Source organism: Rattus norvegicus, chromosome 18 (genome assembly GCF_036323735.1).
Source record: "Rattus norvegicus strain BN/NHsdMcwi chromosome 18, GRCr8, whole genome shotgun sequence".
Taxonomy (NCBI): domain Eukaryota; kingdom Metazoa; phylum Chordata; class Mammalia; order Rodentia; family Muridae; genus Rattus; species Rattus norvegicus.
Window position 1 is genome coordinate 72,990,644 of NC_086036.1, and position 22,840 is coordinate 73,013,483.

Sequence of the window (22,840 nt, forward strand, 5' to 3'; positions counted from 1 at the left end):
CCTCTCTGAAATCACCAAATGCTTGAGGGATGTGGCCCAAAAAGAATTTTATTCACTTGTGGGAAAGCAAGATGGTATAGTCACTTTGGTTTGGTAGTTTCTTTGAAAATTGAGCATATTCTTGCCATATGACATAGCCACCACTTTCCTTAGTGTTTATGCCAATTAATTTAAAAAGTACATGTTGCAAAAACTCCATCTGGAGATTTACAGAGGCTTTGTTAGAAATCGTCAACACTTGAAAGCAGCCAAGGTTTCCTTAGTAGGTGAATGGATAAGTACATGGTATGTCTGGTCTGAGCATTGTTTACTCAAAAAAGAAAAGGAGGCATCTATTAAAAAAAAAAAGAGGTCTCTATAAAAATAGCAAAGTGTTTAAGTATAGTTGCTACACAACCAACATTTGGATCCCATCACTCAGATAATAAGGTGGGCTTGGTCTCCTGTACACCCATCACACTGCTGCAATGGAGCCTGGAGACTTGAGGGTTTCTGGGATGCTGTCTGCCAGCCTCGCTAAAAGTTTGAGCTCCAAAAGAGCCCTTGCCCCAAAGGAATATCCTACATCAGCAGCCCTCAGTCTCTTGACCCCTTTGGGCTTTGCATACCAGATGTTCTGCATATCAGACGTCTACATTATGATTCGTAACAGGAGCAAAATTAGTTATGACATAATGTGTGCTGCTTGGGAGTCACCACAACATGAGGATCTATGTGAAAGGGTTGCTGCATTAGGAAAGTTGAGAGCCACAATATCTCTGGCTTCTAAGCATGTGAACAGCCTCACACATCTATACATACATTTACACATATATGACACACAAAAATGAGAAAAGGCAAGGCAACAAGAAAAGGCATTTAACACCAGGCCCCTCATGACAAGCTTGATCTGATCCCTCGGACCACGCAGTGGAAAGAGGACCAACTCCCTCAATTATCTTCTGACTCAGTCCTGCATGTGCACTGTGGCATGCTAACTGGCCCCTTACTCTGTGCACAGACAAAGCAGGGAGTGCCCTTATGTTTTTGTTATTAAGCAGAAAGTTTTCTTAGATCAATGTCTTAAATAGCTAAGCAGGTATACTGAGTTTTAAAATAAAACCTTATTTGATAGACATTAGAGTAAAATAAAAGAATGAGCTAGAAATTGGAAGAAAATATATATAAAAGTTCTACTTTCCCCCAAAAATATGTAAAATACAATGTGTAGGTAGATATAAAGGAGACTGGATATAGTGGTGCATGCCTTTTATCTCAGCACTCGAAAGGCAGAAGATAGGTCTCTGCGAGCTTGAGGCCAGCCTTGTCTTGTAGGCTAGCTAGGACTACATGGTGAGACCCTGTCTCAAAACAAAACACACGTGGTGTGTGTGTGCACGCTCGTGCACACACACACACACACACACACACACACACACACACACACACACCATCCAAGTCCAAATATATTCAGGACTACAGGTCCTTTTGACAGCAGTCAGAAGTCTACATTTCCTTTTCAGACAGAAATTAATTTTCTTTAAGGATCCATTATCACATGTAGGATCGCTTCTCAACCAAATAATTGATTCTGAGGAGGGGAATGTACAGTATACCAGGAAGCTATCTGAAGCCTCCAGGTGAGTCATCTTGGAGTCGACACCCTGTGAACTTAGAAGCCACCTGTCCTCATACTTAATGACCCAAGTAGCCAAGTGCTTATTTTAACCTTAAAAAGCTCGAAGGAAAGATTCCGTGGTTACAGCTAGGGAGATAACAAACTGAAAATCATCTGAAACATTCTTCCCAGAGGAACACCACTAGAGGGAAAAAACAAAACAACATTGGAGGTTTAAAAAATGAGAGAAGTCCGGTCCAACAAGAACTGGTAAGTCAGGTAGGGGACAAAGTGCACAGTTACTTAGGCCAGTCTTGGACTCCACAGGAGCAACTAGAATATATAAAGAGGATGAGTCGCAGTGTAGAACAAGAAAAGGAAAGCCTAGGACAGGCCCAGCTTCAAAGGGAAAGGGAAGGATCCCATGAAGTTGTGTACCAAACTCAGAATGCTCAGTGTCCTAGAAGACTCTTACACTGACAACGCTCAGCAAGCCAATGAGGACAAGATCAAATAGCACCAAAAAACAAAGCTGAGCTTCAAACTAGCTACTCCATGGAAAGGAGACATTGGGAGGAAGAAAAAAAAAATACTGCCTCAGCCAATTTTATTCAAAGAGCCCTGTCTTTTGAGTGTAAAAACTTGGTCAGTGCAAGCTGTGCTATGAAGGCACATTTGCCAACCCTTCTGGGACAATATACTCTTGTTGCCCACGTACCCTTTCAAAACCTAGACCTAACTGCAGTAACTGAGCCTACAAGCTGCCCAAAGCAAATTCCCGGTGCGAAGCTGTGCCTTGAAACACATAAAAATCTGAATGTCTTTGAGAATCTTGTTTAACATACTTTGATAATATTCCTCCCAACTCTTCTCAAATCCATACCCCTTTTTCTACCCATCCAACTTTCTGTTCTTTGTTTCTTTAAACCCATTGAGACCAGTTTGTGCTGCCCAAATATTCTCGGATGTGTGGTCTTCCACTGGAGTGCGGTTAATTCATTAGGGACTGCACTCTTGGAGGAAACTGACTCTCCCTTCCAGCAGCTAGCTGTTGCAGATAGCTCCTTAGCTAGGGTTGGGATTCTGTCCCCAACACCTCTCACTATGCTGCGATTTGGTCTATCTTGGGCTTGCACAGGTGTTGTCATGCCTCTGAACTCATATGCTAGTGTCCTGTATCTAGAAGACAGTTTTCTGGTAGTCATCCATGCCCTGCTCTGACACTTAACCCTTTTAGGTCTCTTCTTCCACAGTGACCCCCTAAACTTTGGGCAGGTGTGTGTGTGTGTGTGTGTGAGAGAGAGAGAGAGAGAGAGAAAGAGAGAGAGAGAGAGAGAGAGAGAGAGAGAGACAGAGACAGAGACAGAGAGACAGAGAGAGACAGAGACAGAGAGAGAGACAGACAGAGAGAGAGACAGACAGAGAGACAAAGAGTATTGAGAGAGAGTGTGTGTGTGTGTGTGTGTGTGAGAGAGAGAGACAGAATATTGAGAGAGAGAGAGAGTGTGTGTGTGCGTGTGTGTGTGTTGTGTTGTGTTCCACTTAGGGCTGAGCATTCCACAGTCTCATTTCCAGTATCTTTGACTAGTTCTGAGTGTTCCTGTTAACCACCATCTATTGCAAATAAAATTTTCTCTGATGAGGTAAGATGCTATAAGACTAATGCTAAGTCATTAGGACACAGTTTAAAATGTTCATTTAGAAGAATAATAGTAATAGGTTCTCCTCTAGGACCTATGTCTAGCCATAGTTTTTTTTGTTTTGTTTTGTTTTTTTCCAAATAATAGTGTTGGGTGTGTGTTTCATACTGTGCAGCAGGTCTTTAACCAGAGGGTCGTTGCTTACTCCCATGCTATTTAAATGACCAGCAGGCACTCTTGTCAGTCCAGTTTTATTACTTCCAGGGTCCATAGCCAAATTTGACAGATGATTTCTTTTCTCCTCTGGTAGATTGTATAGCAACTTCAGCACTGTGGAAGGTGGCCAGTAGTGAAGAAGCTTCGGGTCAGTACCAGCTTGATTTCTTGTGTTCTATGACTCAAACTATGTGATGTCTTTGGCATCAGTCTTACCATCAAGGTCTAGGGTAACCAGGAGCATTAGCAATAGCCTGTAACATTTGGAGGTCTGTAAGACCATGTGAGACTTTACAGGCCAGCAATTCCAAAAGAAGTAATCCATTCCTGGCACTGGGCTTTTTAATAACCTGTGATATCTAGAAGGGGTACCATATTGTAGGGTAACTCAATTTTAACTTTGTGTGTTGTGTGTTTTGTGTGTGTGTGTGTGTGTGTGTGTGTGTGTGTGTGTGTGTGTGTGTGTGTATTTAAGGAAGCTTCTACAGTGGTAGATTTCTAAATGACCTTTTGAAAAGGATGTTAATATTCTTTGTCCCTTCCTGTATTGTCTCCTCTGTTCTGTGTCCTCTCCTTTCCAACCCCAATCTCACCCTTCCTGTTTCATTGAGTTTTCAGGGAGGGGATGGGGATATAACACCTTGGTGTAAAGTGTTCAAACAAAAATCCATTTGCATTTGGACTTTAAATGGCAACACAAGATGAGTTAGGCAAAGCCAGCTTGGAACATGAGAGCTACTGAAGTAAATGATGCAAACTGGAAGCCAGTCAGTCTGAGATGACATAGAAAGTTGAGAGCAATTACTCAAGAGAGTGTAAAGTGGGGCTGGAAATGTAGCTCAGCTACTAACAGAGTGCTTGTCAAGAATGCACAAAACTGGGGTTGGGGATTTAGCTCAGTGGTAGAGTGCTTGCCTAGCAAGCGCAAGGCCCTGGGTTTGGTCCCCAGCTCCGAAAAAAAAATTCACAAAACTGGGTTCCATCACCAGTGCTGCGCAAACTGAGGTGGAGTGCACACCTGTAGTTCCAGCACTAACCAAGTGCGGAGTGCATGCCTGAAGTCTTAGCGTTAGGAAGGTGGATGCGAAAAATCAGAAGGGAACAGTCATTAGCTACATATGAATTCAAGTTCAGCTTGGGCTAAGTGAGACCCTGTCTCAAAAAAGAAAGAGTAATGTAGGGATGGAAGGAGGAAAAGGAGGAGGAGGAGGAGGAGGAGGAGGAGGAGGAGGAGGAGGAGGAGGAGGAGGAGGAGGAGATCATCTAGATGAGATAAGATAGCAACCCCGAAAGATCAAATCTCTGTAAAACTGGAAGTTACCTGTTTACGATTAATATCTGCTTACCCACTGAGCCCCAAGTAATGACTGCGGTTCATTCTGTTCTTTTCTTCTTACCGAGCAAAGCTCCTAACTTTGTCACATTTTTCGAGGCACTGTTGCCTTGTCACTCTTAACCTAAATCTAAGCAGTTGGACTGACTGACAACATTCAAACTCCAGTTAAATCTGAGGCACAGCTTCTGTTCTTCATTTAGCCTGGGACCCAAGAGTCACACTAAGTGAAAGGGCATCCTCAAAGGTCTTTGAACTTCCTGGAGCTGCCTCTCTATCTGTTTTAAAAGTTGAGTGGTTTTTGTTTTTGTTTCTTTCAAGGAGAAGAATCCAACGACTATGCAGCTTTATGGCACTGCCTCTGGTTCTTGCTGCTGGTTTTGAAGTGGGGTTTTACCATAGTTCAGGCCTGCAACTCATGTTATAGTCCAGGCTGGCCTCACACTTCCAACTTTCCTGTTTCAGTCTTCCAGGTGCTGGGATTATGGGTGTGATCCACACCTAACTTTTTTTTTTTTTTTTAAAGATTAAGGTCACTTGTAGCCCAGGCTGGCCTCACACTTACTCTGTAGCTGAAGGTGAACTAGAACTTCTAACCCTCAGGTCTCCACTTACCAAGCACAGGAATTATAGACAGGTACCATCACTTGTAGGTTGTAAACAAGCCTTTAACCTAGGATATATGTGACCAAGTGAGAACAGAGTTGTTTAAGGTTTAGACGATAATGGCCCAGTGGTAGTAGCTTTCTCTGTTCTTCCTACTCTCTTTTACACATAGTTTTGTTTTTTAGCATTTGGATTTATTTTGTCTTACTTCCACTTAATCTTTGCTGACCTTTATTCTTTGCATTATATATAATATTAACCAATGCAGATTGGCAAAATGTTAACTTCTAGGAACAAAGAGATAGTATTTTTATAAGAACATTTATGAAGAAGTCAGGCATAACCTCATCTATCAAAAAATATTAGGTGAATATGGTGTATTTCTATTTTTTGTATTTTAAAGTCTGTGACATCTCAGCAGATGGGTAACTTAAAGGCATATGGAATGGGCCTGTGTGTATGTGGGCACTATGTATGTGCTTGCATCGTGCGTTTTGAAAGCTACGCCAACCTCAAGTGTCCTCAGGCTCTATAACCTGGGTTTTTGTTTTTGTTTTTGTTTTTTGCTTTATTAAAAAACAAAAAGCAAAACCACCACAGCACATAAAAGTTTTGCTGTAGGTCTAACCCCCCCTTATTTGCATCAGTTTGACATTGCTACTCATTTTTCAGAATACACAGGTGCAGTTTGCTTACAGGGAAATGGTCGATTCCTTCTATAACTGATTTTTTTGTACAGTGGGATCCCCCCTGCCTCTACCTCCCTAGTTGTGTCTTTACCTTAGATTTCAGGCCAGTGTATGGTGGGGACCACCTCCTCTCAAAGTTCATGTTGCAGTCTGCATGGTCCTCAGGCTGCTGTGGCAGCAGAGACACACCCCTGTCAACAGCTGGGCTGAATGTCATGGGACTCATAGGATGGGGCAATAAAGGTACACACAAAGAAAACACAGGGCCAAGAATCCAGAAGGCAAATTATTGGCACAGTGACCCCAAATGAATACTGCATGACTTCCACAAGAATAAAGTCAAACAAGGCTGACAAGAAGGAGGGAGCCCAGCGAGTAGCATGCATATTTCTACTGTGTTGTCTTCAAATATTCTAAAGTTATAAATAAGCAAACTCCTGCAGAAAGTATAAGTCAAGGCACGTTCTGCATATCGACCTCCCAATCTGGAAGTCATCCTTGATGGCATGGAGGTGATCCCGTATAACTTCTGACAGTGAAGCTGCAAGAGAGCAGGGCTGGCACTGGGGACTAGTGAAAGACACAGGAGCAGATGCTGGTAACAAGGTCACGCCTGGCCTGAAGCCTGAGGACACCGTAGAACTGGGAGGAAGGACATGTGCTGTTTGTTTTTAGACAGCGTCTCTAATTGGCCTTGAGCCAGCCAGCAGGCCACACAGATTTCTCTCCATCTCAGAGCTACAAGTTTGGGCCACCAGGCCTGGCTATTTTTTGTGAGAATTGGCCATGGAACTCAAGTTTCTTAGGCTTGAGTAGCAAGCACTTACAAACTAAGTTCTCTCTCTCCCTAGAACCCATTAATTAATTTTTATAGCAATTTTAAAAGCCCGTTTTTGTTAAAACACATGGGGCTATCCACCGAAAAGGGTAATTTTTACTTTGTGCAAATTACATACAGTAATAAAGGAGAAAAATAATAACATTTTAATAGATTCAGGATAAGAAACTCATTTAAAAAAACAAACAAATACCCATTCATGATACTCTCAGCAAACGAGATATAGATGGGAACTTCCTCAAGTTGGTAAAGAATACCCATGAAAAGATGATAGCTAGAATCATAACCAATGTAAGATGCCATGTGTTTGTTCCCCAAAATGTTAGTAGCGAAATGACAATGGCTACCATTCTTCAACAGCTTTATGTCCAATCAAAGTTCTGTAAGACAGCACATGGAAGGAGGCAAGAAAAAGGGGGCTCTAAAGGAGGAATGTTTAACTCTGTTATGCAGATGATATGACTGTTTATGTAGAAAACCTTAAACAAGAAACCTTCAGGACTAATAAGTGAACCACATTAACAAATGTGTGTTTACATTTATTTCTGTATACTGGCAAGGAGTTATTGGGGAAAGTGGAGTTCGGAAGATGCCCTATTTGAATAGCAACTTCTCATACTGGAAAGCATGGGGTGGTGAAATTTGGGTTTCTAAAGCATTCTCCAATAATAGGAGCCAGAGCTCTTTGGAAATATGGCAGATTCCAGAATGGAAGCAGGAAACATATGAGCTAGAATTATCTCAGCACTGAAAAGACAAGCAGTGCTATGCTAAGCTGGGCAGGAAGGCACACACCTCTCATCCTAGCACTGAGAACGCAGCAGCAGGAGGATCAGGAGTTCCAGATGACTCTGTCTTAAAACAAAACGAAAGGGAGCACCAAAACAAAATGGAAAAGCATGTTGGTGAAGGTATGCCAACGTGACCTTTAGCAGTGCCTACAGGCGTAAGCTGCAGTAAGTACAGTAAGATCAGTAAATTAGTAGTAGACTGTAACTCAAACTTTATAAACACGGGAGTCCATACTGAGCTACACAAATGATCAAATTAATGAGGCAGTAAGTGGAAGATGAGACAATTCTTCATGCATACTTCCAGATAGTTTATGTAGTTATAAAACCCTGGAAGGTGTGTGACATACAGATTCCTCAGGAAGGTTGTGCAGAGTGAATCCTCCCCAAGAACACAGTATGGAAAGGGTAAGAAGAAAGTCTCCCTAGAGAGGAACGCTTTACCGGGTGATCAAGGTCAGAGTTAACAGTAATTAGTAGTGTTGCTTTCACATGCCCTCGACACGATGAAAGCCGCACCTTATCGCACTGAATGTCCTGCAGAACCACGAGGGAGGCATCTGAGAGGTCTCCACCGAAAGGCGTTCTGCCACAATGTCTGCCCAGCTCCTCCAGGCTCTTGAAGTCCTCCAACAGGGGAGTGAAGAGGTTCTTGAGGAGACATGAGGACTCATGAGTCCTGGATGAGATCTCAGAACTTGAGGTCAGCGTTGAGTAAATTCTGGACGGTAGATGACAGCAGCTTGTTAATGTTGGTTCATTCATTTTGACAGGCACAGCATATGAATCTGAGTTGTGATGGGGAAACTGCAAAAAAAAAAAAAAGGTGGGAATTCCCTGCACTCTCTTAATATTTTACATAAAAGTGTTCAAAAAATTAGGCCAGGGGTGTATCTCGGTTGGTAGAGTACTTGTCTAGTATTCATAAAGTCCTGGGTTTGAGCCCCGACACTGCTTTAAAAGCTGTGATTGTGAACAGCTGCAATGTCAGTGCTCGAGACATTGAAGCAGGAGACGGAGAATTCAAGGCCAGCTTCACCTATGTCTCAAGTCTGAAGCCAGTCTGAGATACAAGTGAATAAATAAGTAAGAAGCCATCATTTGAGAGAAATTAAAGAAGATATGAATACGTGGATGGATAAGATAGGTAGACAGACAGACACACACACATTCTAATCCTATCGTTTTAAAGACAATATCGATATGGATAAGATTTGACATTGTCAAATGAAATTCCAAGAATTCTATCAGACTCTACAAATTGATAAAATGATTCCAACATAATCTCAAAGACTAAAGTTGAAGGATGTATACTTCCAGATTTCAAGACATACTAGAAAGCTATATTTAGAAACTATTATTGCATGTCAGTAGTTGAGTAGATCATTCAAATTAAACTTCAAATTCAGAAATAAATTCATATATGTAGTAACTTGGTTTTCAACAAAAGTGCCAGTTTAGTGTGTGTGTGTGTGTGTGTGTGTGTGTGTGTGTGTGTGTGTGTGTGTCATCAGATGGTATTGGAAGAAGGTGGATATTCTTAAGGGAGAGAAGTGAGACCCGACCTCTGCCTCACACCACACACCACACATCTGCAAAAGGTAAGTATGTAAAACTTCTCAAAGAAAACACCAGAGATGTGTTTGCAATACTCTAGGAAACTTCTTAGGACACAAACATTCCAAGGAATAATAATAATAATAATAATAATAATAATAATAATAATAAACTTGACTTTATCAAAATGAACATTCTCTTATAATTAAAAACAGCATTAAAATTAAGCTATGTACCATCTTCTGGAAGGAAATTGTACAAGTCACATATATTTGATAAAAGTGCTCCTATCACCAATCAGCTATCAGCAATCTATTATCTAATGTCTGCCTTCTGTCCTTTTATCACTTGTTGTCTGTCTACAACTAGAAATCAATAATGAAAGGGAATTAGAGGCATCATGATGTGGGAAAAGTACTCAAGCACGTGTCTCATAAAGGGAAATGCGAGAATGTCTGGTGAGCATGAGCAGACGCTCTCCAGCTCCCTCTTCCTCACAGATTTGTCAGCTACTGAATAACATAAGTGAGGAAGCTGAATCGCTCAGAGTATTAGGGTTTTCTGAGAAACAGAATGAATAGGTCAGGGTGTGTGTGTGTGTGTGTGTGTGTGTGTGTGTGTGTGTGTGTGTGTTCGCACATGTAGCTGTAGTGATTGGGGAATCCAGAAGAGCCCTTGGATTCCTTGCAGCTGGAGTTAAAGGTGGTTATGAGCTGCTAGAATGGGTGCTGGGAACAGAACTCAAGTTCTCTGCAGGAGTAGCACCCACTCTTAACTGCTGATTCATCTCTCCAGTTCCTTGATGAAGGATTTAAAGACACGAGATTGGCATTTATGGAGAACAAACTTCAGGGCAGGTATTGGCCCTGGAGGTTGGGAGAGGTCCAGAGTTCTTAGATCAGGCCAGACATCATCAGGCCAATAGGCAGCTAAGTCAAGGGCAAGCCAAGTTAAGCTGCTGGGGGGGGGGGGGGCAAAGGAAACTGATGTAAGATAGTCATGAATTCAGAAGAGCCTTAGCCCTGGAGCCAGTGCTGGAAAGACCCTCAAATACCCAACTTTACACATAAGGTATCTGAGGCTCAGAGAGGGAATACAACTTGCCCATGCCACACAGCAAGCTGACAATTTGTCCAACAGAATGTCTGCGCCGCCTCTGCATTGCCTCTGTCCATGCATTTTTCTCTTGCACTCATAGCTCAGCTTGTCCTCAGGAGTGTCCAGTATCACCCGGGTGGAATCCCCAGGTTTCCTCACTCAGCGTTACCTCGGACTGAGAGTGGGCAGCCCATGATGAGCCAAGCTACACACTTTGTCTGTGCTCAGCCCTAGTCCTGGAGCAGTAACCCTCTTCATGTGGCTGGAAGGCTGACCCCGAGAAGCGTTATTCTAATCAAGCACATTGGAGAAAGTGATTGCAAACGTGAGAGGAGCTGTTAAAAGATGTGTGTGCTGATACAATTGGGTAAAAGACAAGTGAAAAGTCACATTCGTTACTTTTGCTTCCTTTTATAGCAACCTTCAAGTCTGACTTTTCACACAAGGCTCCTAGTGGTTTCTTGGTCCATGGCCGCATTAGATCCACTGGGAGCAAGGGGGATGGAGACTAGGCCTGGGGGCTAAAGAAGACAGCCTCCTGGTAGGCAGTGCCAGAGGCTGTGCAGGAGACTTGAGTGGACTTCAAATGCCCAATCTCTTCTTCCTCTCTCTACTTACCTTCATACCTCAGTCAGGAACAACCAGGAATGCCAGGGGCATCCAGTAAGAATGTAGGCACTGTCCCCTCAGCTCAAGAAGTATTGAGTCTACACAGTGGCTTTCCCTTTTTGGAGGTGGACTGAGTGCCAGCATGGCACTCCTGCAAGCCTGGGGACTTCATGGGGACTGACCTGTCATCCAAGGGGGCCAAGCTGATGGAATGTGATGCTGAGCTTTCTACAGGGAAATGGCTTTGTCCAGTCACCCATCTGAGGAAAGGCGTGAGGCTGGTGGAGAACAGGGGCACCTTCTTACCTAGGGAAGGCTCTGGTTTAGAATCAGGCTTTCCTGAGCATGTATGAAGCTGTCATGTCTCAGCTCTCAGGTCCATTTTGCTCATTGCATGGTGGCTCTGTGCTGGTGCAGAAACAGCCCACCTTTGCTCACCTTAGCAGGGATGGAGCTTTGACGGACAAAAGGGAAGCTCAAGGCTGGAGGCAGGGAGGGAAAGACAAGACTCCTGGCATTCCCTGAACAACAGTGCAGAAAAGCAATGGGATGCCTGGATGGACAGCCATGGTGTATGCAAAAGAGTTATGAGGGCTTGGCTCAGGAATGTGAGAGAGCTACGGATTTGTCTGCCTCTAGCTGGAAGCAACACGGGAGCAGCACTCACGGTGAAGTCATCGTGGATGCAGACCGGCCATGCCAGTTCAATGCTCAGTGCAGCCTCTGCTTTTCCTTCTTTAATATGGGCCAGTAGTGAGCAAAAGCAGATGGCCACGAGTCTGAGCTCTGGGGTGAGGTGGGAGAGGAAGACATTTGAATGAAGGACCCCTGAACAGGAGGGGGAACTGGCAGAAGGAGCTCGTCTTTGTGCTCTCTTTCCTCCATTGTGTAGCTGTTACCGAGTCCTAGGCCAGAGGGGACCCGGGAGTCTTCATGTGTCAGATACAGTGACAGTTCTATGTTCATGAGATCATCTGACTAAATGGATTAGCCCAGGGAGCATTCAGCCATTCCTTATGAACAGGGAGGGAGACCTTGACTCTGCGGTGAACACTTCACAGCTCATGGAGTTGTGATGGGAGGAAAACTGCACAGCAGCTCAAGAGGCTGCCTCGCCAACAGGCAGACTCAGGCGGTGCCTCCCTTCCCTTAGCCAGCCTTCCCACAAAGAGGGCAAGGAACCTTCTCTTCTGAATGTATTCCTCAGGTCTCTCTGTCCAGAGTTAAGAAATTGTTGGTTTGTATTTCTAACACAAGCAGAGACCTGACCTCCATCTAAACAAATAATCTGAGCATCTCAGAAAGGGGTGAGGAGCTGTCCTCTGAACCCTCAAAACACACCTGTGTGTTCCTGTCCCAGCATCGCTGCCCGGTATGCTTGTTAAGTGATAGCATGCTTTTCCCTGGTTTTACTGATGCGGCCAGCATGGGGCTGACTGGTTTCCGGCCTCCACACCCCACAAATGCTACTTTCAGCCCCAGACTGGCTCTGTCCTAACTGCTCATGCTGCCATTGGCTCTGGGGCTCTACCTTCTCCTGTCCCCCAGTGTCCCACATATTCCCTGCATGGCCGGCTAAGCCCTCATCTGCCTCTGTAACTAGTATTAGGTGCCACTGCAACCCAATCAAGCCAGAGGATTTGGTTTTTATTAGCCAGTGTCATAAGGCTGGCATTTGTATGTCTGTTTAGGAAACATCCTAGCAAGGCTCACATAAATATTAATGAAGGTAATCTCTTAAAGGGACCAGCACTCTGGCCCAAACTTGCATTCAGATGTCCATGGGACTGTAGGTAATTCTGGATCCTTCCCTTTGTCTCGTCACCTATGGGTCACACTCAGCAGCACCAGAGCCCAAAAACAGCTTCCAGTCTGTCAGGACTAGGGTTTGAGACCAGACCAGACCTCTTCATGAGAATCACAGAGGCAACCTGTGAACCAAACTCAGTGACTTCCCACACAGGGATTTAGAGGTCCTCAGAGCATATATGTGAAACTTCAGTGGCTACATGCGAAGCACCAGCCTTCCTCCCTGTCCCCTCGGAAACAGACAGCACAGTGGTTCCCCAGGACAGTGCTCAGAGACCATTAGGGAGATACTGTGTCTTATCAGATCTTCAACACTAGTGAGTGCTACAGGCGTGAGAGAGGCTCTTGGAAGGCACGCTCCAAAGTACACGCTCTTTCCACTGTATTTCCTGAGGCGGCCCAGGGTGCAGCACAGAAGACCCAGGGCCTGGAAGAGTAGCAGAGATGAAAGGGTTCAATATGGCACCTAAACCTGAGGGAAGACAAGGGGCTTCAGGTGCTGGTGGTTTCTCTCCGTCATCGTTCTTTCCTTACATGCCATCGTCATGTTGTGATTATTCACAGAGAGCTACGCATCATGACTGATGTGCTCTTTGGAGCATATGTTCTCCTTTTTACAAAGGTTACGAAGAAAAGAGTCATCGAGTCCTATTGTAATTTCGAGCATCCAATTATTGAGTCCTAGTGTATTTTAAATTCACACTCAGCTATGCAGCCCTCATTTGCATCTATGTAAATGATATCTGTTAAGAGTCTGAAGATGCTCAGGTAAAACCCCAAAGTCCCTCAAGTCTAGTGTTGACTGATTCACACAGGCAGCCAGTCGGTGGCAGTGCCAGATTTGGCCCCCGTTCTGCCCACAGCCCATATGTCACAGCAGGCTTCTGACCTGGCCGGGAAGGTGGGATGGCGAGACTCACGGCAGGCAAGTTTTGGTGGAAGAAAAGCAGCCATGATTTGGGCTGGAGAGAGATCCCTGAGGAGTCAGACAGAGACCTGAGAGCTTGAATGTGAAGCTGGCGGGGACATGGAAGAGCAGCGGGCACCTGGGCAATGTCACATGTCTGCTGAGTGTCCAGTAGTGAGAGGACGTCCCCATCTAAGGTCACAGCAAAGCTGGCTGACCAGAGGAGAGCCTGCACTTAGAAAGCAGTTAGAGTTTTACATTTGGTCCTGACAAACTACTTTGATTCCTGCACCACAGTTCTCAGTGCTTCCCAGGCTCTGGGACACCACTGGCCACTGCCTTCAGCCTTGTCACAGCCTTCAGAGTCGAACATCAAGGCATTTGGTCAACAACAAATTTGCTTGCGCTGTAGCCAAGGAGGCCGCGCTGGCTTATTACCTCACCGTGAGCTTGCTGATTATAACCACACATGTGAGAGTCTCTCAATCTCTTTCAGCACCTCCTCAATTTACTTCCCAGAGTCACAAGTGTACGCCACACCTAATGTGCTAATTAATTTCTCTGTGGCTCCTGTTCTGCTGCTTGACGCTGGCCTTCAGGACTTATTGTCTCCCAGGGGGAAGGTGGAGTCAAGTCAAATGACCTAATGAACACTTGCTCTGGTGACCAGAGACAAGTATTATGAGACCGTAGGTCGATCTGTTGGGTTGATAGTGAATAATAGGTTCATATGTTATGGTTTATCAAGCTTTTGTGGAGACGATGTATAAACCAAGGAAAGGTCTTTTGTAGTGTCCAGGCTGGGCTGTACACAGGGTCTGCATATCCCATTGTGGGGTAGAGTCAGCCACACAGCCCATGGGCCAGCTGCATTTGTGGGTTGGCCATGTTTCCACATCATAGCAACTCAGTGGAACACTGGCTATAGAAACCACATTTCATGAAATGTGTGACACTTACAGCCTGGCCTTTCTGAAATCTTACTGGTTCCTGGTATTCTTCACTGTTCACTTGGCTGGTGAGGATGAGTCAGGGTAAACTCATATCCCAGCCTGACTGTCAAACCGATGACTACACACGTCACAGACAGGTTCTCAGGCAGAACGCATCCGTCTCCAGTATTGGCTTGTAGGAGGCAAGACATTTTCTGAACAGCAAACTCTATTCCCATTCCCGTTAATTCTGTTAGAAAATCAAGTACATGTTCCATGGGAAAACCAAGCGCAGTAGACTGCATTGAAAATGTTCGAGGCCGTGATCAGGATGTCACTCGTATGTATATTCCTTTACATCTCCAGGAACAAAACTCGAATGGGATACAGGGTTGACCATGTTCTCAGCTTCAGTCTCTCCATCAAGGCCTTCGATGAAACCTCTCAGAGTCCCTTCCAAGAGGGGAGATTGGAAAAGCAGAGAAGAGCATGGGCTTGTACCAGCAACCTGGAGGACAGAGTCCCAGGAGGCAGAGACAGTGCACAGTAAACACGAGCTCTAGCAAATGGATAATTCAGAGGGCCATCCCTAGCCATGCTTAACCTGCTAGCACGAAACTCAGATGATCCGAGTGATGAGACACTTAATAAGGTGACAGCTTTTACAAAACAGTGATCACATTTCACTACTCTCCTGCTTCCATGGAGGGAGGCAAAGGACTGTCTTAGGTTGTGCAGTGCCGCCTGCCAATAGGGAGAGGGAATGAATGCCAATGCCTGAAGGACTAGAAGGCTAAGAGCCTTCCACGTCTCAGACAGGGCTCGGTCAGCTCAAAGCATGAATAGCTAAGATGCAGTTTTGCAGTAGTCCATGGATGGAGTCCCAGCTCCCAAGGCTCTGCCTCTGGCCCACTGACCAACCTCGTCCCTGAGGTGCGTGCATGGAGCCAGCAACGCCACGCCTCCTGCTGGAGCCTGTGCTCACCTTGTACTCTCACCCAGAGCATCTAGGCCCATTGTCTGCACCTGACTGACCATCCTTTCCCATCCTGTGCAGGCCCGGTCGCTTCCTCCAGACACCTTCTTTGCAGTCCATCCCACCACTCCTCCCAGCCACTCCCACTGGTTTATCCTATAAGAATTGTCCACTTGGCTTCCTCTAAATCTGCTGTGAAGGCACAAACTAATGCTGTATTTCCTTCCCAGGACAGTCTTCAAGATGAGTGGAGGTCGGCCTTCAATTTAACTCCCACATCATCTAAGTGAGACCCAAATGTCCTTATCCCACAGTGAGCTGTGTGTACCTGGCTAGCCATGGGAGTGTGGCAAACTTGAAATGGGCCAGAGCCTCTGCACTCTGAGGTGTTGGCTGACTGCTGGAAGGTAGGAAGGAGGAGCTTATGGGACTGGAGGTGGCACAGCAGGAAGGTTCAGGATTCGAAATGATGTATACATACTTCATAGGGGCAATGAACAAGGGGTAGAAATTATAGCGCCAGTACACCAAGCTAAGTGACTAAATATCAAGATGGATAATGTAAAACCCAGCACCCGCTGTGAACTCAGGTTGTTTCCCAGCTCTGTAGATTATAAGGCTGGAACTGGACCATTTGTGCTCACATGGTAACAGATGCTTTCGTCACAAACACTGTCCTGAATCAGAGAGCAGCCCTCAGAGGCCCGACTCGTTACCACAAATGTAAAGAGGCACAAGAACGGCACACGTTTATCACACATTCCTTGAATACATGCGTGGAATGCCACTTACATAATCTGGCAGGCTATGGTCGGGCTGCATGAATAAAAGCCAGCTTCTAGAAGCCCACAGAAACTGCTAAGTTCCTTCCTCTTTTCAAGCTGTTCTGTTTTATGCTGGAGACAATGCTCACAGCATGAGTAACTCCCATCAGTTATCAGTAATTTTGCAGATTGTGCCAGTGTTGACATTTGTTCCTGGCTTAATTGTGCATGAGTGTGTGTTTTAAACAATGATGCAGCTGTCCCCGTTCCTGGCAATTACAATATAAAATGGTGCTCACCGAATCTGGCACTGCGATCCCTTGGCTGCCTGTTTACTCTTTTGTTTGTTAAGTCCTTCCGACTGTTTGCTGCAAGGCTACGATCAGAGCATAAGTTTGGCCTAAGGTATCATCCAGCTCTGCGTTGCCAGTAGCATCAACTGATTTCAAAGTTGTTCATTTCATGACCTTAGGTCTCTGATTCCACTCGACTAAGACAAGTCTAGTGGATTAAATATAACTCTTTGATCTGATCTGAAGAAATGGGATTTCAAATGCAGTGTCAGCAGATGTGTGCTAGATTATCTGTGGCCTTTCGCAGAGTGTCAAGTGACGTGACACCCCTTACGTGTTGTCACAAAGCCCCAACTGTGCCCATCGCCTGCACCGACCTTGTTTCCTGCAGATCCACCCAAATAACCGGAATAAGGACCTCGGAGGCTGTTGTCTCTCAGCAATCCTGGTGCTTTTCTTTTCCCTGTTAGCTTAGAAGGCTGATACCCACGTTACTTCCTTTGGTGATGGCAAGACAAAATAAGTATCTACTTGAAAATATGTCTGTTTTGGAAAACCATTTGGCAGTAGTCACCAAAGCTGAACACACACTGTCCAAGTGAACAATTTCTTCTCTAAGTGCAGATGCCCAATTGACACGCACGAACGTACACACGCATCCATCAAAGAGAAGGTTTGGAACGCCTCACCGCAGCAGCTGCCAGATGTCCGTCAACAGTAGAATGATGGATAGCATGTAGTAGTATGTTAGTATAACGCATGCCTAACAGGCACCCTGGCTCCTATCTCGGCCCCAAAAACAGGAAGCAAAAGGGCATGCTGCAATGCCATGCATCAGAAAGATTGCACAGACTCCAGCTTCACACTGCACACAGGTTTGGTTCCGTCGGGAAGGGGCCACACAGTTAGTATCTCGAGCAGCACAGGTGTAGTTTCAAGCTGTGTAGCTGGGGTCTCTCTCTTTTTTAAATTTTATGCTTTTTAAAACGATTTATGTGCATTGGTGCTTTGACTGCATGTGTTTCTGTGTGAGAGTGTTGGATCCCCTGGAATTGGGGTTACAGTTGTGGGCTGCCATGTTGGGAATTGATCCCGTGTCCTTTGGAAGAGCAACCATCGTTCTTAACTGCTCTGCCATCCTGCCAGCCCCATGGGACCTCTTTTTTTTTTTTTTTTTTTTTTTTTTTTAATGAATCTCAAAGACTGAAATCAAGGTCACAGCAGCTGGCGCTCAGGACCCTCTCTGGAGCTTCTTCAGGTTCTTTCGAGAATCCGCTCTTTTTGTGTGGTTGTTGGCTCTTGGCCAGGAGCCGATCTCTGCTCCAAGAGGACATTTGAGTCCTTTGCCAAGAGATTTACTCTATCTTCAAAGCCATCCGCAAGCGCTCTCTTGAATCAATCCCTTTAATGATTCAAATCACCTCCAAGGAAGAGCCGGGTTCTCTTCAAGGACTGGTGATTAGGGCCACAGAGAACAACCTACTGATCAGAGAGGGAGCCAGCTGATTCCAGTTTGATCATTTACAGAAACCCTGTGCTCAGCAGCTCCTGTGCTAACACTCAAGACAGTGACTGAGGAGAACGACTGAGGAAAGGTGTGCCCTCCCCTCCCCCAGACATAAACAGTGACAGTTTATGAAACTGTGTACTTCACAGTTGACTGTGAATGGCGGTGACCTCACACATTTACATTTACATGAACAGCAAATATGTTGGTTTGGTATTGGAAGTCAGAGGTGTCCCTGTGAGGTGGCTCAGTGGGGAGAAGCCCTGGCTATGCAAACCTGATGCCTAGAGTTGGGTGTGCAGAGGTCATAAAGGGGCATGAGGAGATGCAGGGGGGTGACGAAGACTTCCGACCCATATTTTGGTCACATCACTGTGCTCAGCTTAGGAAAATGCAGCAAGTTATACATTGATATTATACATTGGTCCACACTTTTTTGGTAAATATACTGTACTTTGATTAAAAGCCTCGTGGAATAATTTGGATTCATTACTGTAAAACGGGTTTGTTCATTTCTCCAGGGAAGCTTACATCCAAAGACGGTTCTCAGAATGGTACCTACTGGTGAGGGAGGATGAACGGGATGAGAAAGGAAACAAGGTGACAGACAGTACTGGAGGGAGGAGTTAGCCAGGGTTAGCCGTTCTATATATCTCCTCCATATGGTTAAACAGTGACAGATCGGAAAACCAATTTAGTTTCCTAGAATTGAAGTGTAACCCGATTCTGAGTGCTTGTCCCTCCTGCTGGGAGATGTTTATCCATCACCTGACTTTTTTCTTTTTTTAAATTTTTTTCCTTATTCATTTTACATCCCACTCACCGCCCTCCTTCCATTCACCGCCTCCCACAACCTAGCATTCTTTAATGCACCTTGCCCTGCTTATGCATACAGAGGGCCAGCCACAGGCCAAGGGCTAACTTTTTTTTTTTTTTGGTTTTTTTTTTCCAGAGCTGGGGACCGAAACCAGGGCCTTGAGCTTCCTAGGCAAGCACTCTACCACTGAGCTAAATCCCCAACCCCAAGGGTTAACGTTTTAACCCTTCTTTCTCTTCCCTGTTCTGCTCTCTAACTGCCTCTAGTTTAGAAGCAGACAGTGGGTTCTGGTTTCTAGAGTAGAGATACCCTCCACAGCTGACTAAGAAGCTTGCATAGTCACTGAGAGGCTCATTCTTGAGGAGGCTGAGGCAGAAGGATGATCACAGGTTGGAAGCAACAGAGCTACAGAGCAAGACCCTGTGGCAAGAAGAGAAAACAAACAAACAAACACAGGTCTTGAAGAAACGGAGAGTGACACTCCGAACCTGCGTCTTGGGACACACAGACTGGCTCCCACTCGCATGTGCAGGTCCTCTGAAGTTCAAGCACTTCGTGCTAGATGAACCGAACCGCTCTAAGCAACTTGTGCTTCGGCCCTCCCAATTGTAGAGCTGTGCTGGAAGACAGGAGGTGAAAGTTCATTAGCGTATGTGACAACTGCGTGTGGATTCTACGCTAATCATATAGTGGCCAGCCCTCCGATCTGGATTATCCAGTGACTGGCTAAAAAGCCTACTCACAGATAGGTACGCTGGATAGAAAGCTTCCCAGGTTCTTCAAAGATGGTACTTAGTATTTCAGCCCCGTGAATGCACACAAGTTGCTATTATTGCTGGCTCCCTAATTATAGCTAAATTGCTAAATGTCAAGATTGAAGGGATTGGAATGTGGGCATTTCCTACCAAAAACATTCTTTTTCTTGATGCGACTCGAGTTTTGTCAAGTTCAAAGTGCGAAGCAGCCCTGACTCTGGAACCTCTGGAGTGGCTAGGAGGTCCTGGGAAGGGCGCCCTAGTTAGTGGATCGCAGCACAAGACCGACTCCCAAGCCTATGCAGTATCGCGAGCCAGAATAGAGGTGGCCTTCTTCAGGTAAGGATCTCTGTGATAGTACGGCTTTCCCATTGCATCTCCGGGGTCGTTTCCCCCAGCTTACACTGAAGCACAGAATGCTCACTGATGAACCCAATGACTTCTTACAGCTTTGGGCAACCATAGTACCCGAAGGCGGACTGCTGTTGACCTACGGTCTATGAATAGTTCCAAGGATGAGACAAAGTCCCAGTGTCTAGATGACAACAGGGTTATTGACAAAAGCCCGCGAGTTGCAGATGATGGGATGGTGAGAGGGTAGAGGCCCGTGGCGGCGGGTGCGCGGTGGGGTGGGGTGGGGGACGGGACGGCTGACCCTGAATTTCTGCTCAGCCAGAGTTGGGAGTCAAGGCCCCAGGGACAGTCTCTCAGTCCATTAGCATGCAGGGGCCGCGCGCGCCGTCCTTGAAGGGCTGCCCGGCTGACCTTGCTCCGCTTTCACCGAGGATTCTCCAGCAGCGCACGAGGACGCGGCTGCCGCGGTGACTCAGTGACCTGCGCACCCCATGCAAATGCTCGTCTCGCCGAGGTTGCTCTGCGGTCTGCGCTCCTCTGAACCCCATGATTCCAACCTGGCCCTTTACGTTATTCCCCTCTCCCTCCCCCACGGCCCAGCGTCCTGTGGTTGCGTCGCCCACCTCGCCTCCGCAGCATCGAAGGCCAACCTTCGCACTCCCAGGCTGCGGGCGCGGGGAGCAGACGCGCTGTCCCCCGGCCGGCCCCACGCGCACGGCGCCCCGAATCCCGAGCCAGCCCAGAGTGGGCGGCGCGTCGGGCTGGGTCTCGGCACAGCCTCGCCGGCCCGGATCCCCATTGGTCGTCACCTCGGCGGGAGGGCGGTCCGGTCCCCGCACCTGCCGTCGCCCCTCCACGGGCAGATTGGCGGCTGCGGGACACCGGCGCCCAGAAGCCGCAGCACGAGAGGGCAGGCCTGAGGCTCATCCGACCTCCACGCGGCGGGCCCTGTCCTTTTGCTGCCGCGGCCGCGACTGCGCCCACGGGAAACTTTGCCCCACCAAGTCCTCTGCCCTCCTGGCCACGCCGTGGCAGTTCGCCTAAGGGCCCCCGGGGGCCCCCCGCACAACGCGCGTGATTGCCGCCCCGCCCCGCACAGTGCGTCCGCGGCGCCCGGCCGCCAGGATGCGCTACGCAGACCCCTCGGCCAACAGGGATTTGTTGGGGAACCGAACTTTGCTCTTCATCTTCATCTGCGCCTTCGCCTTGGTGACCTTGCTCCAGCAGATCCTGTACAGCAAGAGCTACATCAAGAGGTAAGAAAGTCTGAGGGGTGGGATACACCGCGTCCGGAGGTAGCCTTCCCGCGGTCTGCCCTTAGCCCGGACACCTCCGTGTTCTATGGCATCTCTGCTGCCAGCCAGAGGACAGCGCCAGCTGCGTCGCCTGTCCTGGTGCAGTTATGGAGACGTGTGTGTGTGTGTGTGTGTGTGTGTGTGTGTGTGTGTGTGTGTGCGCACGCGCGCGTGTGTGTGAGAACGTGGGCAGCAGCTTGGAATGCCAACCAGCAAAGCTGACCATAAATACATGTGTATGCCCAAAGCTGTGCTGTCCCCAAAACCTACACTTCCGTGGTCATTTGCAGCAGACGGAAAGAAAAAGGCTAGGTTTTTCCTTTTTCTTAGTTCGGCAAGGTGTAGATTTTTATAGGGGACCTTGGAGGCATAAGCTTGTTCTCCCCCCAGGAACTCCCAGCTAGGTGGGGTGGTAGTGTTCCGGTCACGCACAGGTAGAATGAATTCTACAGATCTGTGAGACAACCTGGTCGCCTCCGAGGCAGATGGTTCTTTTGCACCCTTGGCATCAAAGGCAGTAGGCACTGGGTTCTCTCACCGCTTCACCACCCACAGTCAAACTCCTTGAGGAGAAAGGGCAGTACACACCGCTCAGCTCAAAATTCAGACACGGCCTCTGTCTCTGTGTGAGCAACACATAGGGATATGGCAGCTCCGAAGGCTCTGCTGCCTGGTGGAGTTGCGACTAGCTAGCTACCTGCCTGCTTGGAGGCGGGAGTTCTGCTCTGCGTGCTCCCTTGCTAGAGTCTCTGGTAGAAAGGGCCGCTCTCCTCTCTGCCGGAGGCTCCTTCACCACCAGGGCCCATCTCAGCTGACTGCCTTCCAGTCAAATGGATAGGAGTGAAAATTTCTCTTCAGAAGTGTCCCAGTAACAGAATGCTGCCCTTTCTTTTCTCAGCCTTGGGGTCTGCGTTGGTCACATACGCTCCTATTCCGAGCTGTCCAAAGAGTGCGGGGGCGTGAGGGGGGCGTTGCTGCTGGTGATTTGCTCCCAATAGAAAAGCTAAACAGTCTGGCTGGTCCTTCCTTCTGACTCTCTAGAACTGAGGTCTATGAGGCCTCTGGCCTCACACATTCATTTCCAGCCCCTCACTGCTCCCAACTTTCCCAGACACCTTTCTTCCCTAATTGGCACCAGCTCATGTTCTCTGTGTGGCGCTGCTTGCTTTAAAAGCACCCTCCAGTCTTCTGACCTGCTGGATTTGATCAGACCCTCGGAGATGTTCTTGAACTGTCTGCCCTGCAGCCTTGCTGGATCTTAGAACCTGCTTCTTGGTAGGGCAGCTCTCGGTTTCTGCCCCCTGCTGGTAATTCCCCAGAACTGCCTGGACTCCTAGAGCTTCTGGTGGGACAGAATGGAGAGAGACATCAGGGCCATAGTAGGTGCCAGCCACACCACTGCTTGATTGTTTTGGCAAACCCTGCCTGGGTTTGGATGGACGGGTTAGTTGCCCAGA

General features: G+C 47.0%; 2 protein-coding genes across 8 annotated transcripts in view; one reads left to right on the forward strand and one right to left on the reverse strand.

The window, feature by feature from the left end:
• Positions 1–3,966: 3,966 nt before the first annotated feature.
• LOC102552068 (uncharacterized) lies at positions 3,967–21,015 on the reverse strand. 4 transcript variants are annotated; one of them, XM_039097294.2, is made up of 3 exons: positions 20,712–21,015; positions 19,468–19,598; positions 3,967–8,517 (listed from the first exon to the last, which is right to left on the reverse strand). In XM_039097294.2, exons 1-3 carry the CDS (start codon positions 21,013–21,015, stop codon positions 8,068–8,070), a joined length of 885 nt encoding a protein of 294 aa, XP_038953222.2. In that variant the 3' UTR covers positions 3,967–8,067. The 4 variants fall into 4 exon arrangements, 1 of the variants encoding a protein (XP_038953222.2); XR_010059741.1 differs by lacking the exons at positions 3,967–8,517; positions 20,712–21,015 and adding an exon at positions 19,885–20,024 and having other exon boundaries at positions 12,604–19,598; XR_010059740.1 differs by lacking the exons at positions 3,967–8,517; positions 20,712–21,015 and adding an exon at positions 19,723–19,859 and having other exon boundaries at positions 12,604–19,598.
• Positions 19,592–22,840, forward strand: part of St8sia5 (ST8 alpha-N-acetyl-neuraminide alpha-2,8-sialyltransferase 5) — a 62,750-nt gene continuing 59,501 nt past the window's right edge. For 2 of the 4 annotated variants that reach the window (NM_001413108.1, NM_213628.2), the window contains exon 1: positions 20,944–21,344. In NM_001413108.1, coding sequence (NP_001400037.1) covers positions 21,214–21,344 — 131 coding nt within the window. In that variant the 5' untranslated portion in view covers positions 20,944–21,213. Of the gene's footprint in view, positions 21,345–22,840 lie in introns of all 4 variants that reach the window. The other 2 variants (XM_039097012.2, XM_039097011.2) reach the window with 2 other exon arrangements.

Excerpts from the sequence above, each read along its gene's own strand:
- LOC102552068 (XM_039097294.2), bottom strand. The coding sequence starts at position 21,015 with ATGAGCCTCAGGCCTGCCCTCTCGTGCTGCGGCTTCTGGGCGCCGGTG. Across the intron at positions 19,599-20,711 it reads TTCGATGCTGCGGAGGCGAG|CACAGCTCTACAATTGGGAG; the intron begins GTGGGCGACGCA and ends CCTGTCTTCCAG. Across the intron at positions 8,518-19,467 it reads CTGTGTGTCCCAAGACGCAG|TTTCCCCATCACAACTCAGA; the intron begins GTTCGGAGTGTC and ends TTTTTTTTGCAG.